This window comes from Apaloderma vittatum, unplaced genomic scaffold (genome assembly GCF_000703405.1).
Source record: "Apaloderma vittatum isolate BGI_N311 unplaced genomic scaffold, ASM70340v1 scaffold5013, whole genome shotgun sequence".
NCBI lineage: Eukaryota > Metazoa > Chordata > Aves > Trogoniformes > Trogonidae > Apaloderma > Apaloderma vittatum.
The window spans coordinates 60,005-74,173 of NW_009709689.1; the positions used below are offsets into that span (position 1 = coordinate 60,005).

Genomic DNA, 14,169 nt, shown 5'->3' on the forward strand with positions numbered 1-14,169 from the left:
GTGCTGCCAAGGAGCCGCATACACGCTGCTTCATTTTGCAATAATAACAGCCTTCCGCTAAGAGAGATAAACAGCTTGCGGAAGTTTTGCTGGCAAAACACAACTCCAAATGAACTGCTAAAAGTGGTTCACAAAAGGCCATTTCCAGCTACTCCACCCAGCTGGAGCTGGCTCTCCTCCCTGTCTGCTGTCATCGCAGAGGATGCATCTGCATCTGTCGCAGGAGGGTTTCTGCACAGAGAAAGGAGGCAGGGAGGAGTGTGGGCAGCAGCTCTCTGAGAAGGTTGGGGAGAGCCAGAAAAGGGCTGCAGGGAGGCTGAGAGGTACGTGCAGGCATCGTCCCCGTCCTCCCACACTCTCCCCTGGCTGCAGGTTGGCCCGTTGATGCTGTCAAGTCCTGGGCTCCCCAAGGAAAGCGAGTCTCAACGGTGCCTTTCCCCGACTGCTGTTGCTGCTCACTCATGCAGGGGACTCATCAAAATGCAGAGCATCCTTTACTTCTGGCCGGCTTAGAGTAAGCACTTGTCAGACACTTCTATAATCCCAGGTATAATAGACCTTCCCCGGCTCCCTGATTCCTGTATCTGTCATGTGAGCCAGCTGTGGCGCGAGGCAAGTGCTCTGCATGCAGATTATTTATCTGTCCTCAGCCTGATACAAATAACAGCCCCCCTAAGCACAAGCCAGCAGCAGCTCCTCCTTCCAGAGTCTGGTTTTTAGGGCACCGGAGTGAGAGTTTGCACTCACAGGGGTAATCCCATAAAGGACCAGTTAGGACCAGTTGCAGTCAGCTACAGATCTCCTTATGCACGTACGGGACCACAGCCTCCCTGAGAGGCTCTGGGAGTTGGCCAAAGAGCAGGGCTGAGTCATCACAGGGCACGGTGAAGAGCACGGGTGCAAATCTATCACTCACACTCACAGACGAGGAGGTGTCTGGTGAAGATGGATGCCCTGGAGTGCTTCTCTCCAGCTCGCAGTCCTGCCGGCTTTCCCTTGGGGTGCGAGTCCTGCTGGTGGTTTCCAGCTGTTCCTCCCCTGCAAAGACCTGGATGAGAAAGTGCTGTTGAGAGAGGTTCAAAACAAAATTAGGGAACCGTGACCGTCTGGTTTGAGACCATGAGAAGGAGAATGAAAAGCCCCCAAGAACAGAAGGCTGTAATTACCTACTTTGTGGCTAACTACTGTTTGAACAGAAGCAAGCCGGAGCTGTATCAGGATGCAAGGTTAAGCAGGAATTTAAGCAAAGCACCCTATTTTGCACAGAATTGGAATAAAGACAAACACCTTGACTCATTGGCTCTTGACACACCCTGATTTAGGAACAACAAAAGGAGCAGGATGGGCTTTGCTGTGAGTACAGAAAGGTGCAGGAGAAACACTGCCTCGGAGATGCCAGAATCGCGGGACCCCTCAGCTACAGCCCCGGGAGCTTGGGGATGACCATTGACAAACAGGTTTGAGCAGAAATTAAGCAGCATCCAAAGCAAAGTGTGATATTTAATAAAGGGTGAGGAGATACAGCAGAGCCCAAGGGCCAGGCTGTCACCTCTGTATCCCCAAAAACGTATGTGTATGTATATATATCTGTAACTCCAGGCATACAATGGAGCATGAGGGAAGGCTTCCCCCTGGGCACAGCCTCAGGCACGCGGGACGGTGCCTCTGGACAGGTCCTGGTTCTCTGGATCCAGGTCTGGGGAACACAAACATTCTAGCATGAGGACAAGAACAAGCTGACACGTGCAGAACACTATAGCTGGGCTTTATGCAGTGTTTCATGTTACACAGACTGGGAATTTTTATTTCCAGTTCAGTTTCATTCTGTAATGGGATGTGTTTATTTACATTAGTTGTCATGAGGAAGTTTCGTGAGGGGCAGATCAGGCAGCGGAATTTCTAGGGAGCTCTAATCCTTCCAGTAATCCCTGAGCTTTTCAAATTAATTTATTTGGGGAGGCCAAATGGAGCCTCCCATTCACCACAACGATATCAAGAAGATTAACAGGTTGTGTGTCCCTTTCTCAGTCCTGAGCTGGACGGACCTCCCTAATCCCCTAAAAGCCCGTGTTGGTGGGATCATGCGCCCGTGTCTCTTCTCAAGTGTCACCTTTCCTGCTCTGGTGCAGCATCCCCTGGGCAGGGCCATATCCTTCCACTTGAAGCCGTGCTGATGTGCCTTGCTGGGGCTTAAGTGCGGATTTCTCTGAGCCCTTCAAATTGTCTCACTCGCTAATTAATGACCGGATTTCAGTTTCGGAACATGCACTTAGATAAACTGCAAAAGCGCATTTCATTAATCTTAATTAATGATTTAAATACTCAGAAGCCTCTGCTAAGGCCCCGTGATTGATGGCAACGAGCTGGCTGTATCTCCGTGCTTTGGTCCCTCAGCATCCTTGACTGTACGGCGGGGATACGGGCACTGACCCCCCTTGCTTTCCCTTTGCCTGTTGCCTTCAGATCCAGGCTGGTTGTCTTTTTGGAAGGTTTTAGCTACTTGCTTGATCAGAAAGAGAATGAGTGACAATTCATACCTTGTGCTAGACAGGACATCTTCCTTGAATTTAAACTCTGTGTGTGCAGCTGCAGAAGTGGTGCATGCCAAGAGCTAGGGCTGGTGGAAAACAGACTTTGCAGACCACTGAAGGGAAGAGCTGGGCACCAGCCACACCTCTACAGAGTTTGGAGAGCCCATGGGGGACAAAAGGCATTGCGTGCCAGCCTGCGGGACGTGAAACTGAGGGCATTTCCCAGTGCTGAGGATGCAAAGGGCTTCCATCAGATGCACACGCTCAGTGGTGGAATTGCTCATGGAAACATGAATTAAGGCCGGGAAAGGACCCTCTTGCGCTGCCAAAAACCTGCTGCTGAGCCTGAACTTGGAAGATGGCACCTGCCTTCACCCTGGACTTGCACCCTGCCTGCACTCTGCCTGCTGGAAGGGCTTTGCCCAGCATGGTCCCTCCTGGTGACTGGAGAGGCCAAGATAGAGGTGTCTGTCACACTTAAAGATGACAGTGTGGGATAAAATCTCACCTGCACATCCACAAAAAGGCAATGGCAGGCGAGGGAGCCCATACAATACCTTGGGGCTACTCCCAGACTCATGACAGGAGAGCCATCAGCCCATCAAAATAGAATCTTCACAAACCCAGAGGAGCACAGGGGCACAGGGACAGGTGGGAACAGAGATTAAAGACTCCTGAGAAACAACCACCTTGTCTGGGGCCCTTTCCAAGGCTGTCCCAGCAGAACTAGTGTGGGGGTATGAAACTCATCACCACAAGTCACTGGGAGCAACTCTCCAGGTCACTTTTTGCACCAAGGGGGTGGCTGCCTAGGGCTGTGAGACCCATCATGGTTTGAGAGCCCCAAGGACAAAAGTTCTCTGGGGCTGCTGGCCCAGGTGGCAATCACAACGTGGAGGAGAGGATGGGTCAGGTGACCCAGATGGACCAATCACACCGTTCCTTCCCATGGTGCTCAGTATAAAAGGGCCCCTGGAAGAACACTGGGCTCTTTAGTACCTGCTGGGCTGGAGGGGTTGATGGTGGCTGTTCCTCATCTCTCTCTGTGCTGATGGTGTTCCCAGCTCCTGTTTTCACACCTCAGAGGAGCACCGCTCATCGGGACAGGTTGTCTTGCCCTGCCTCCCCATGTGGCAGTGGTGCAGCTCCTTTTCTATTTTGTTAGGGGTTTTTTTCAGGCTACTGTTGGGACTTTGGGCTTGGGCTCTTCCATCCACTGTCGAGCCCAGTCTGGGACTTTTCTGCTTGGGACCTAGATGTCATCTGGAGGGCGTAAGTTCTGTATTAATGTATTCTCTTGGATTTATTATGGGCAAACTTGGTGTCTGAGCTCAGTTACTGGAGAGTTCCGTATGGCCCATGTGTGTCTGTGTGTGTGTGTATATATATATATATACTTAGGGAACATATTGAGGAATATATACAGATATATTCTCACTAGTGGACGTCCCTCCTGCTGAGCCACAGAAGGGAGCAGGATAGGGCAATTGGTGCTGTCAACTTTCCTGTGGGTGTTCTGAGCAGCCAGGTATATAAATATATAGGTAAATATGAAGTACCTGTGTGCTTTTCACATGTGTGCTTGCTGGGAATATGCATCTTCAGCCTCACTGAAGGTCCTGGGGACAGGGGCCTGCAGCAAGCTTACCTCTCAGCTGGTGGATCTAGCATAATATGTTTTCCACTAACAGCAAATACTGAAACCAATAATTTAACAAGGAAGAGACTGGGAATCAGCACAGGAACCACCTGCATTTGTGTCTGCTGCAGTTACAAGGATCCTGCTGCAGACTCAGAGTTATGCATCTGCTGGATACACAGACAGGGTCAGAAAAATCCCCTTTTTAGAGGGAAGATCAAGGATATCTACCCATGATGTTGTTCTTCCAGAAGATGAGCATCCTCCTGCTCCTCTGGGATCTCGCTAGCTCAGTGTGTGACACGCAAAGCTTCTCTTCCAGCATCCCGGTTACTTTGTGGTTTGGATGTGGAGGTGAGAGAGTCTTGTCTGCAGCCCTGTGCTGATATCTGCTTCACTTTTCATTGAGAGCTGGTTCCTCAACAGCAAAATTATTATTACCTCTCTGGCCATGCCCTTTTCTCAGAGGGGAAGTAGGAAGGGATGCACCCTTTCTTTCAGCTCCTGTGATAAAGATGTATTTTCTTAAAGCCTTGCTTCCTTGAGTCATGAGATTAAGCATAAGACACTGTTTCTGCCTAAAACAAGTACATTTTTGCCCATCTGCTGAAGGAAGAGCCCTAAAACGTTACCGAGAGGCTGCTGTCAGTTTAGACATCAAAAGCTGAGAATGAGAATCTAAGATCAACAATGGCTTTTAAGTGAGGCCTGATTTGTAGGACTGGAATAGGTCACCAACACCTCCAGGGTGACACTGAGGAGCATTTCTGAACTTCTGGGAGACTTAGGGACATGGACTATTGATGTCACTTGGGGTGGAAGCGTTTTCCCTGTGCTTGGGAGGTTCAGGTGTGTGCTGAGCAGCAGCTGTGACCTTCTGCCATGCCACTGCCCTCCACACAGAGGCTCACCAAGGACTGCAGTTGCCTCCTAGATGTTGATCGACTTGCTTTTGATTTGGCAGCAAGGATGCAGGTTTGACCTCTGTCTGCGGGGAGGAGGAAAAGTACTTCAGGCAGTACCTGCTGGAATCAAACCCTTTTGCTGCTGAAGAGCTCAAGCACTGGCCAGAGGGGCCTCCAGCCTACCAGAGGCTGAATACATCCCCTCCTTGGGAATGTCAGGTGTTGCTGCAGCTTAGCTGGGATATTCCTCATCAGATCTGTGAAGCTGGAGGTTGGCTAATGGTGCCTGCAAAGCAGCTGCTGGGGTCCCGACAGCCAGAAGCAAAGGTAATCAGACCTCCAAAGCAGCAATCAGGCACCCCCCAAATTGAGGGGACAGGAGAAGTGAGTTTGCATGTTCGGATCGATCCAGCAGCCAAGGGCAGTCAAAGGGCAGCCGAGTTCCTGCAGAAGCCACTGTGGAAAGCGAGTTGTAACAGAAATAAGTTGTAATAGCCTCCATCTGGCACAGACCTCCAGCTGCCACTGACCCAGTTAACATGAACACTCACCTGCAGGAAACTTCCACTCCATTTTCAAAGCATTGTGTCAGGGAAACCAGACGCTGGTATGGAGATTAGCCTGGGAAGGGCTTGCAATGCTCTGGCAGCCATCAGGATCAGGTCATGCACAGGAAGCAGCAAGGGTCCATAGGATCACAGAATTGTAGAATGATTTGTGTTTGACGGGACCTTAAAGATAATCTCATTCCAAACCCCCTGCCATGGACAGGGACATCTTCTACTAGACCAGGCTGCACAATGCCTTCTGTTCTCCAGGCTGAACTTCAGTCCTACCACAGAATGGTACAGGTGCTTCTCCTCTAGCGCTGCTGAGGTCCTGGTTGGCTTCCTCCTCCTCCCTGTTGCCTGCAGGAAGGCTTATAGCACCTTGTTCTCTTTTTCCTTCTCTTGGATAATCTCTCTTACTGACCTTGAGATGGACAGAATTGCATCCTGGATGCACCTATGGACTTTGGGTTGAGCTCTGAGTGTTGGGAAGAAGCCAAACATGAGCTGTGGTGGCAAGCAAATCAGCACCTCCTACAATAGATCAGATGCTCCTTGCAGCCTGTAGTCCATACTTTACCCAATGCCAGGATAACCAGCCCTATTGCTGCCTCTATTAGTCTTTTTCCCCTTGGAGAACCAGCCCAGGAGCCAAGCTAGCCTTGCCAGGCACACCCTGCAAAGCAGGGACTTCAGTTTTGTGCCTCCGGGCTCCTGGCATGTTGTCAGCGTAGCTCTGGGCACCCTGCTCTGATCCCATCTTATTTATGGCACATCCTTCCTGTCTTCTCCCTGCTATTATTGCCTGAAATGTTGCAATTTAGATTCCGGCTGTGTTTGATTGCAAACTCTCCCAATCTACAAATTCCAGTGACAAGCTCTGGAGCAGCTCATTTACATGCCAAAGAGATCAATTCAGAACTGCTTCTTACACAAGCGAATAAATAAATAATGGATACATTAAAGAATGGGAAACAATCAGCCAAATTAACCAATGGGTGTCAAATAATGACAAGCCTTGATGTCCTTAACAGACAACAAGAGGAGGAGGGATGGGACAAGCTTTCCCAGCATTGCCCAGGGCTGCTCAGCACTCATCTATGTCCTATCACCCCATGAGCCAACAGAGATATGCATCAATGCCAGGAGACAGTGAGGGAGGGCTGGCACGTAAAACTCTGGCTCTTAAACCCCATACCTGTCTTCATTTCTCACACCTGCTCTCTATAAGCATCTATCACAGGAATAACACGTGCCCTGGGACAGCAATTAAGACAGTTTAGACATTGTGTGGCAAGTGGCCTTGCAGCCCGATTTTCAGCTGACATCTCAGGAAATCCTTCCAGGGCACTAAACGACCTCAGCTTCTTATTTTGTTGATCGAAGCACGAGAGACTTCAGAATCCATGCAAACACCGCGGCACTGCACAGCAAGGTTGCCCGGTGGCCAGTAGCGTGGACTGAGCATTTTGGGGCAGACCAGCTCAACTGCTGCTGGATGAGTTGGCACAATTATTGGGGCATCGTTAAGCCACAGGTGACTGCAGCAGCATGGCTGCTCTGGGCTGTCCTGTCCTGGGGAGTGCAGGTGACAGACTGGGATGCTGGTGACTGGCAGCAGACCTGCCTTTGTCGCTGCCTCCTATATGGTGATGGGTAGGTGCTACCTACCTGATTTGTCCTCTTCTGGCAGCTCCTGCCTGTCACTGCTCAGCACCCCAGGGGATCCCCAGCAGGGAAGACAGCAGTGGAGCATCTCTCCCTGTTGTCTGCTGTCAGGCAGCTCGTGTGTGCCTGCAGGCACTGGGGATGCAGGGAGACTTTGCAGACACTTTTCTTCCATAGAGGATGTGAGGTTGGGATGGCACTGACCCTTCTCGCCTGGCAGCAAGGAAGTGAAGGTGCTGCCCCGTGGCCTCTCTCAGCAGGAGGAGGCTTGCTCAGGGGAAATCCACCCGGAGCAAGGCTGCTCCAGGGTCTGCAGCAGAGCCAGGAGGCCACAACAGGTGGCCGAATGCTGTGGATGCTCACCAATGTGGTTGAGTTCCTTCAGATCCAGAGCTGTTCCCTTTGGGGCTGGATTTGGTGTCACCTGGGGCTCTGTAGAGTGCCTACATCCTCTGGCTATTCCAGTGTACACCCATCTTCCTTTCTGCCTTGGGCTTCACCCTGTTTCCTGGCATCTGGGTTCCCCTCCATCACCTCTTCCCCTTCTCCATGCTGGATCCCGCCAGTGGTGGTGCTGGAGGGGTGCTGCTGGACCTGTATCAGCAGGGATAACCCACCAGAGCTTCCCAACCTCTTGCACCTTCCACCATGGCTTGTTCCTCACTGAGGAACCACCACTTCTCCCGTAGTCTCGGGGGGTGCCAGATGCTCCCAGCTTGCCGGGTGGCCTCACGGGGTTATTCTGGCTCTCCAGCTGCCGGGGCGGAGATGCCCGCGGGCTCGCTCTGCAGCTGGGCAGCCTGCAGGGGCGGCCTCTGGGGCCACGGGGACCCCCAGGGTTTGGCCCCAGCCCTGCTTTGGGAGGCAGAAGACGAGCTCTGGTGGGCAGGTGACACCAGGCATGGCTGATGCAGCACTGCCACCTCGTGGCGTGTCACCCCGCTGCCTGTGCCGCGGCCGTCACCGGGTCCCCCCTCCCACGGACACCCCTGCTGGGAAGGGGAAGGAGGAGTGCGGCGGTTTGGAGGTGGTTTTGTGCTGGTGTGAAGCCTCCGGGCTGGCATCATGCGATGCTCACGCGTGGCTCCCTGCACCCTCCGGAGCTGTGGATGTCCCAGGCTCAGGTCAGGAGGAAGAGGAGGAGATGCTCAGAGGATGAGCGAGGAAGGCCTGGTTTGACTGCAGCAACACTGAAAGTCAAGTGAGTGGAGGCGAGCACTGCTCAGGAGTCTCAGGCTCCTGGAGGAGGTGCCACTGGACCAACAGCAGCTTCTAGGAGGTGCTGGAAGCTGTAATTCGGCATTTAAACGGGGTTAAGGGGACAGTCAGGGACACAGGAGCACTAAGACACAGCCATCGATCAATGCTGGATGAAATGATGGAGTGGTCTCATTTGGGCTGTATATTAAGAAAGGGCAACAGGGCAGAAATACAACTACTGTCCAGAAACACCTTTTTGTGGAAGGTGAGTCTTTTCAAACCTTCCTGTCAGCTTTTCTTGACACGATTACTGGTCTGGTTGATAGAAGAACTCCACTGATAAAATAAAATTGCATTTCTTCTGGGCATCTGATTTATTACAGGGTGACATTTTGATTAAAAATGTGTATTATATTGCATTAAGAGGGCATATATTCGATGAATTAAAGACCAGCTCAGTGACAGATCTCCATAGATGATTATTACTGGAGATGCGCTGATGAGTGTTTTGTCTGGCAAGGGTCTCTGGGCTGATTTTTGGTTTCAAGCTAGTAATTCCCTTTTTCAACTGTTTCGGAAATGGTGCAGACCAGGAGACATCAAGAGTGACCCTCTGGGCCACGCCGAGCATCCCTTGGATGTCATGCTCACATCATCCGTCCCCTCCTGTGGTGACAGAGCTGTGGCATGCGGTTGGGCACCCTCCACCTTTGTGTTGCTTTGTGCCCAGTCACCACCAGTCCCAGCTGGAAACTCTGAGGTTCTGCACTTCTGCTGACCGAGCTGTTCCCGCACAGCCAGGGTGGAGCGTGGAAAGGGGAACGAGATTCTCTTTCGTGCAGAGAAAACGAAACTTGGCACTTCTCTTCCCCAACCAGGCAAACCATCATGCACGTGAGCACGTCCCCCCCACCCTGCTCCTCTTCCTCCCTGCTCCCAGGAAAGAGCTTCCAGCAAGCGGAGTGGCTGCTCAGGCTGTCTTCACCCCCAGCAAGGAGGTAAGTCACCCTCAAGAGCTGGGGACACGTGCCTCCTCTCCAGCCCTTGCTCCCCGTCCCCCTCCTTTCTTCACTTCTCCCACTCCACAGGGGTTTAAAATAGGAAAATATGATGGGGGGAGTTGGGGGAGGGGGGGCGCGTGGAGGGAGCTGCAGGAATCTGTCCTTGTTCCATGTGGTTGTGGACATCATTGGGCTCTGCCGGCTTGTCCCAGGCCGAGTACCTCAGGTTTTGGAGTAGGTCTGTGCACTCAGGACATCCCTCCTCTATCCCAACTCTCTGTGTTGGAGATCTGTATCCCTTTCACCTGTCTATCCCTTTTCTCTTTATCCCTTTCCTCTTTATCCCTCCTCTGTCATGTCTCTCTGTATCCTTTCCTCACTTCTGCTCTCTATCCCATGCCCTGTACATCACTGCTTGCTCCCCCAGCACTGGAAGAAGCATCCTCACACACATCCGTGCGCTCACCTCCATCCCCGATTCCTCCACTCCTGTGCTTGTAGGGAGAGAAGATGCAGCCCAGGCTTTGGCTGGTGACCAGCACCCTGGCAGCAGTGCTGGGCACGACTCTGCTGCAGGAGTTCTGTCGGGCACCGGATGGCAAAGACGGCCTCCCAGGAGTCCCTGGCCTCGACGGGAGGCCAGGACAGAAGGGTGATGTGGGAGAGCCAGGTAAGGGGGAGCTGGGGATGTGTGGTGCGGGTGGCCTGGGAGCCTCAAGGCTTTTGGTAGGAGCATCACGGGCTGTGAGAGCAGCTCGGGAGATGCCAGAAGTGCATGAGCTGCTCCTGCTCACTCTCTCTCCCCAGGGAAATCAGCACAGAGGACTGGCATCCAGGGACTCAAAGGAGACGCGGGTGAGCCAGGGCTTCCTGGCATCCCAGGGAAACGGGGCTACCAGGGTCCAGAAGGCCCCCCCGGGCCCCCAGGGATGCCGGGGCCAAAAGGGAACAAGGGGAATCCTGGCAATATCCTGGAGCAGGTGCATCCTGCCTTCTCGGCCTCGCGAAGCTCCGCACAGACCATAGGCAAGACAGTGGTGTTCGACAACATCATCACCAACCACGAGAACTCCTACAATTCTAAGACTGGGGAGTTCACCTGCCGCGTCCCCGGGCTCTACTACTTTGCCTACCAGGTGGTCTCCACCGGCGACCTCTGCCTGAGCATCACCAAGAACAGCGAGCGCGTGGTCAGCTTCTGCGATTACAACAGCCGCAACCTCTTGCAGGTGAACTCAGGCAGCACCGTGCTCAGCCTGTCCATGGGTGACCGGGTCTTTGTGAGCACTGACTCTGCCAACGGCAGAACGATTTACAGCGGCTCCGAGAGTCTTCAGTGGCTTCATGCTCTTCCCTCAGATGGGCTGATGGACCTGCTCAGCACCAGAGCATCGCGGGGTGCATGTTCTCCCCCGTGAGTGCTTGAGATGGTTTAGTGCCACAGCAAACAGGGATGTTCCCAAATAGAGCCACTAGACAGGTCCTGTGCTCCCACCAGTGTCACAAAGTGGCCAGGCTGGGGGGCACCACTGCTAGCAGTTACCTCTGTGCTGACCCTGCCCACCTCATCCAAGAGGCAAAGGGCTGCTGGCCCCAGCAGCTCTTTCTCCTCCTGGGCATTCAGACCCTGCACCAGCGGGGCCCGGTTGTGGGAAATCACTGTGTGCCACTGCTTCTGCCACACTAACCACTGCAAATGCCTTTTTGGTGCCGGGTCACTTCTGCTTCTCATGTCCTCCCCATCAGCACAAATAAACTCTTCCTCCACCACAACCACTTGGATTTTCTTTCCTATTCATGTGTGTTCCCCAAATGATCTATGTCCTGGCCCCCAAGCTGCCCAGGGAGAGAAGCAACCCCAGGTTGCCTTTAGTCACGCACAGACCCCAACTGCAAAAGCAGAAGGACAGGAGGGAAGTGAGCGTGCAAGCAGGGAGGAACAGGGAATCTCTGGGGGTAGCCTGTGCCTGTCCTTCCTCACGTGAGTCCTAGCTAGCTGCCCAGCACAAGAGTAGATACAGGCAGAAGATCATGCACCTCAGCCACATGTTCCTCAGTTGGTACCCAAGCTCTCCCAGGAAGGGGAAAGAGAGCTGTGGTCCTCCAACCTTTCAGCAAGGAGGGACAGGGACACCAGGGTGACTGATGAGCTTGTGGGGTGCTGGTGATGGGGTTATGAGTTGATGCTCTTCTCTCTTTGGTTTAAGGTGAGGCTAGTGGGCAGTCTGGTGGGCTGGGCAGGTATCAGGTAGCCAGACAGCATCAGAGAAGCCATGCAGGTGCCACGTCCTGGGACTGCTACTCAAAGGAGCTGCTACACACACGTTGGGCACTCAAATGTCTCTATTCCTGGAGCGGCGAGGAGGAGGCCAGGTGAGCTGCAAGGAGCAACACCCCAACCAGGGATGCTGGGGCCCCCAGCAAATCCAACAACTAGCAGAGTTGGTGGAGCACAGGGAAAGGTAAGAAATCCTCAAGGAGAAACATCCTTCAGTCCTATTGCCTGGGGGAGCAGCATCTCCCACCTTGCACCAGCCCTTTGTCTCACAGGTGTCTCTGGCTCCAAGGAGCTGGCATGACGCTCTGCTCCACATCTGTTCTCTGCCCTTCTGCTCAGAAATGAGTTAAGGACGGATGAAAGGCAGATGATCTGTGGAGGTTCCTGTGGTGCCTGGAGGGTTTGTGGCACATGTCTTGGCAGAGGCTCATTCCACCTCTGTCCTTCCAGTCCCTGCTGCTGCAGTGGCACGAGCACAGGTTTCGTGGAACGGCCAGGCAAGTGCTTGCTCAGAGGAAACAATCAGGCAGGAGGATGTGAAACTTGTGTGGGGGCCAGCTGGGTGTTCTGGGTCCCCAAGGGCCCTTTCCTAAGTTGACGACTTCCTCTGAGAGGGTGTCACGGAGAGTGATCCACGCGGCGCCCTGCCCACAGCAGCGCAAGACCCTGTGCATTGCTCTCCCACCAGAGGTAAGAGCTGCTGCAGGGTCCATCTCTTCAGGGTGGGCTTATGGGGGCTGGGGGTCCAGCAGCATGGTGTGGCACTGGGCTGTGTGAGAGGAGGAGGAGGGCAAGGAGACAGAGGGGCTGGTGGGCTGCGCACATGTCACAGCGGGGGATGCATGCTTGTCCTTGCTGGGGGAAGACCCAATCCCCTGGGCCGGGCACTGTCCTAGGGAGATCCCCAGGTGATGGGAGGGCCTTGATCCTGGTGGGCAGACCGAGGAAAGCCAGGCTGCTGCTGGAGGAGGGGTGAGATCAGCTGGGTCTGGGGTGCTCCAGCCTCAGCACAGCACCGTGCAATGACCCGCAGCAGCATGTGACCTGCAGAGGGTTCAGGACACTGGATCGGGAGAGCTTTGGGCTGGCCATAGGTACTACAAGATCTCACAATTCCATTCAGACTGGAAGTCCAACCCTTGCCTGTGCCATCAGAACTGCCCTGGAAGTGGTGAGGAGTTGAGGGTCCATCTCCACATACCCACCTCCCCAGCTCCTGGCAATTGGTATGGGGTGGGGGAGGCACAGCCAGGGGCAGTCAGCCTCATAGCACAGGACCTCCTTTGCTCCATGGCCTGTAGGACACCCAGCTGTAGCCCCTCACCCCAGCACTTTCTTTCCTTTTCCATGCTCTAGAGCAATAAAATGGGGCAGAGCTTCTGGGAGCATCTCCATCTGGCCCTTGCCCTCCTACTCCTAAATCTTGGGTCTGTGGTGACTGAAGATGTCCCTCACAGCTGCTATGGGGCTCCAGGCCTGCCAGGCCTGCCGGGTATGCCGGGAAAGGATGGCCGGGATGGACTGAAGGGAGCCAAAGGCGAGCCAGGTGAGTGAGCAAGGAGGGGAACGATGCAGGCTGTTGAAGGGGGTCCACCAAGTCCTCTGTGGCTCTGTTTGGCCAGGTTTGCAGGCCATAGAGGGCATCCTGTGGGCAGGGCAGGAGGAGAGGATGCTGGAGGGAGGCAATAGCCCCCTCCTGCCCTAGGGATGCTGACTCCATCTCACTCCTTACCACCCCACAGGCATCCCAGCCCCTCCTGCAACACGAGGGCCCAAGGGCGTGAAAGGGGACCCAGGCAGCCCTGGCTTGCCAGGCAAGAATGGCCCCAAGGGTCCCCCTGGTCCAGCTGGAGACCCTGGCGTGATGGGCATGCCTGGAGAGCCAGGTATGCCAGGCATCTACAAGCAGAAGCACCAGTCAGCATTTTCCGTGACGAGGCAGACCGGTGAGAACCCCTTGAGGAATGTCCCCGTGGTGTTCAACCATGTCATCACCAACACCAACCACGACTACAACACCACCACGGGCAAGTTCACCTGCAAGCTCCCTGGCCTCTACTACTTTGTCTTCCACACCTCGCTGACGTCCAACCTCTGCGTCATGCTGTACAAAGACGGGAGCAAGATGGCCAGCTTCTGCGATCACAAGACCAACAGCGTGCAGACCAGCTCTGGTGGGATCCTCCTCCACCTGGATGCTGGGAACCAGGTCTGGCTGGAAGTGAATGACTACAATGGCATGGTGGGCATCGGTATCTCCGACAGCATCTTCTCGGGGTTCCTGCTCTTCCCAGACTAGAGGACCACCAGACCCCACCCCAGCACGCTGATGTCTTTGTCCCACCCTGCAAACACTGCTGCTCACCATGAGGCTGTGGCTGCTGCTCCAGGTTTCTCTG

At 54.0% G+C, this 14,169-nt stretch overlaps 2 protein-coding genes across 2 annotated transcripts; both read left to right on the plus strand.

Annotated features, from left to right (window-relative positions):
* Nucleotides 1-10,002: 10,002 nt before the first annotated feature.
* C1QA (complement component 1, q subcomponent, A chain) lies at nt 10,003-10,860 on the plus strand. The gene is given in 3 exon segments (XM_009867007.1): nt 10,003-10,162; nt 10,300-10,819; nt 10,821-10,860. Coding segments are annotated over 3 exon segments (720 nt in total).
* Nucleotides 10,861-13,135: 2,275 nt separating this feature from the next.
* Nucleotides 13,136-14,069, plus strand: C1QC (complement component 1, q subcomponent, C chain). Its single transcript, XM_009867006.1, has 2 exons — nt 13,136-13,316; nt 13,513-14,069. The coding sequence occupies exons 1-2, from the start codon at nt 13,136-13,138 to the stop codon at nt 14,067-14,069; spliced, it is 738 nt and encodes a 245-aa protein (XP_009865308.1).
* The last annotated feature ends 100 nt before the right edge of the window (nt 14,070-14,169 follow it).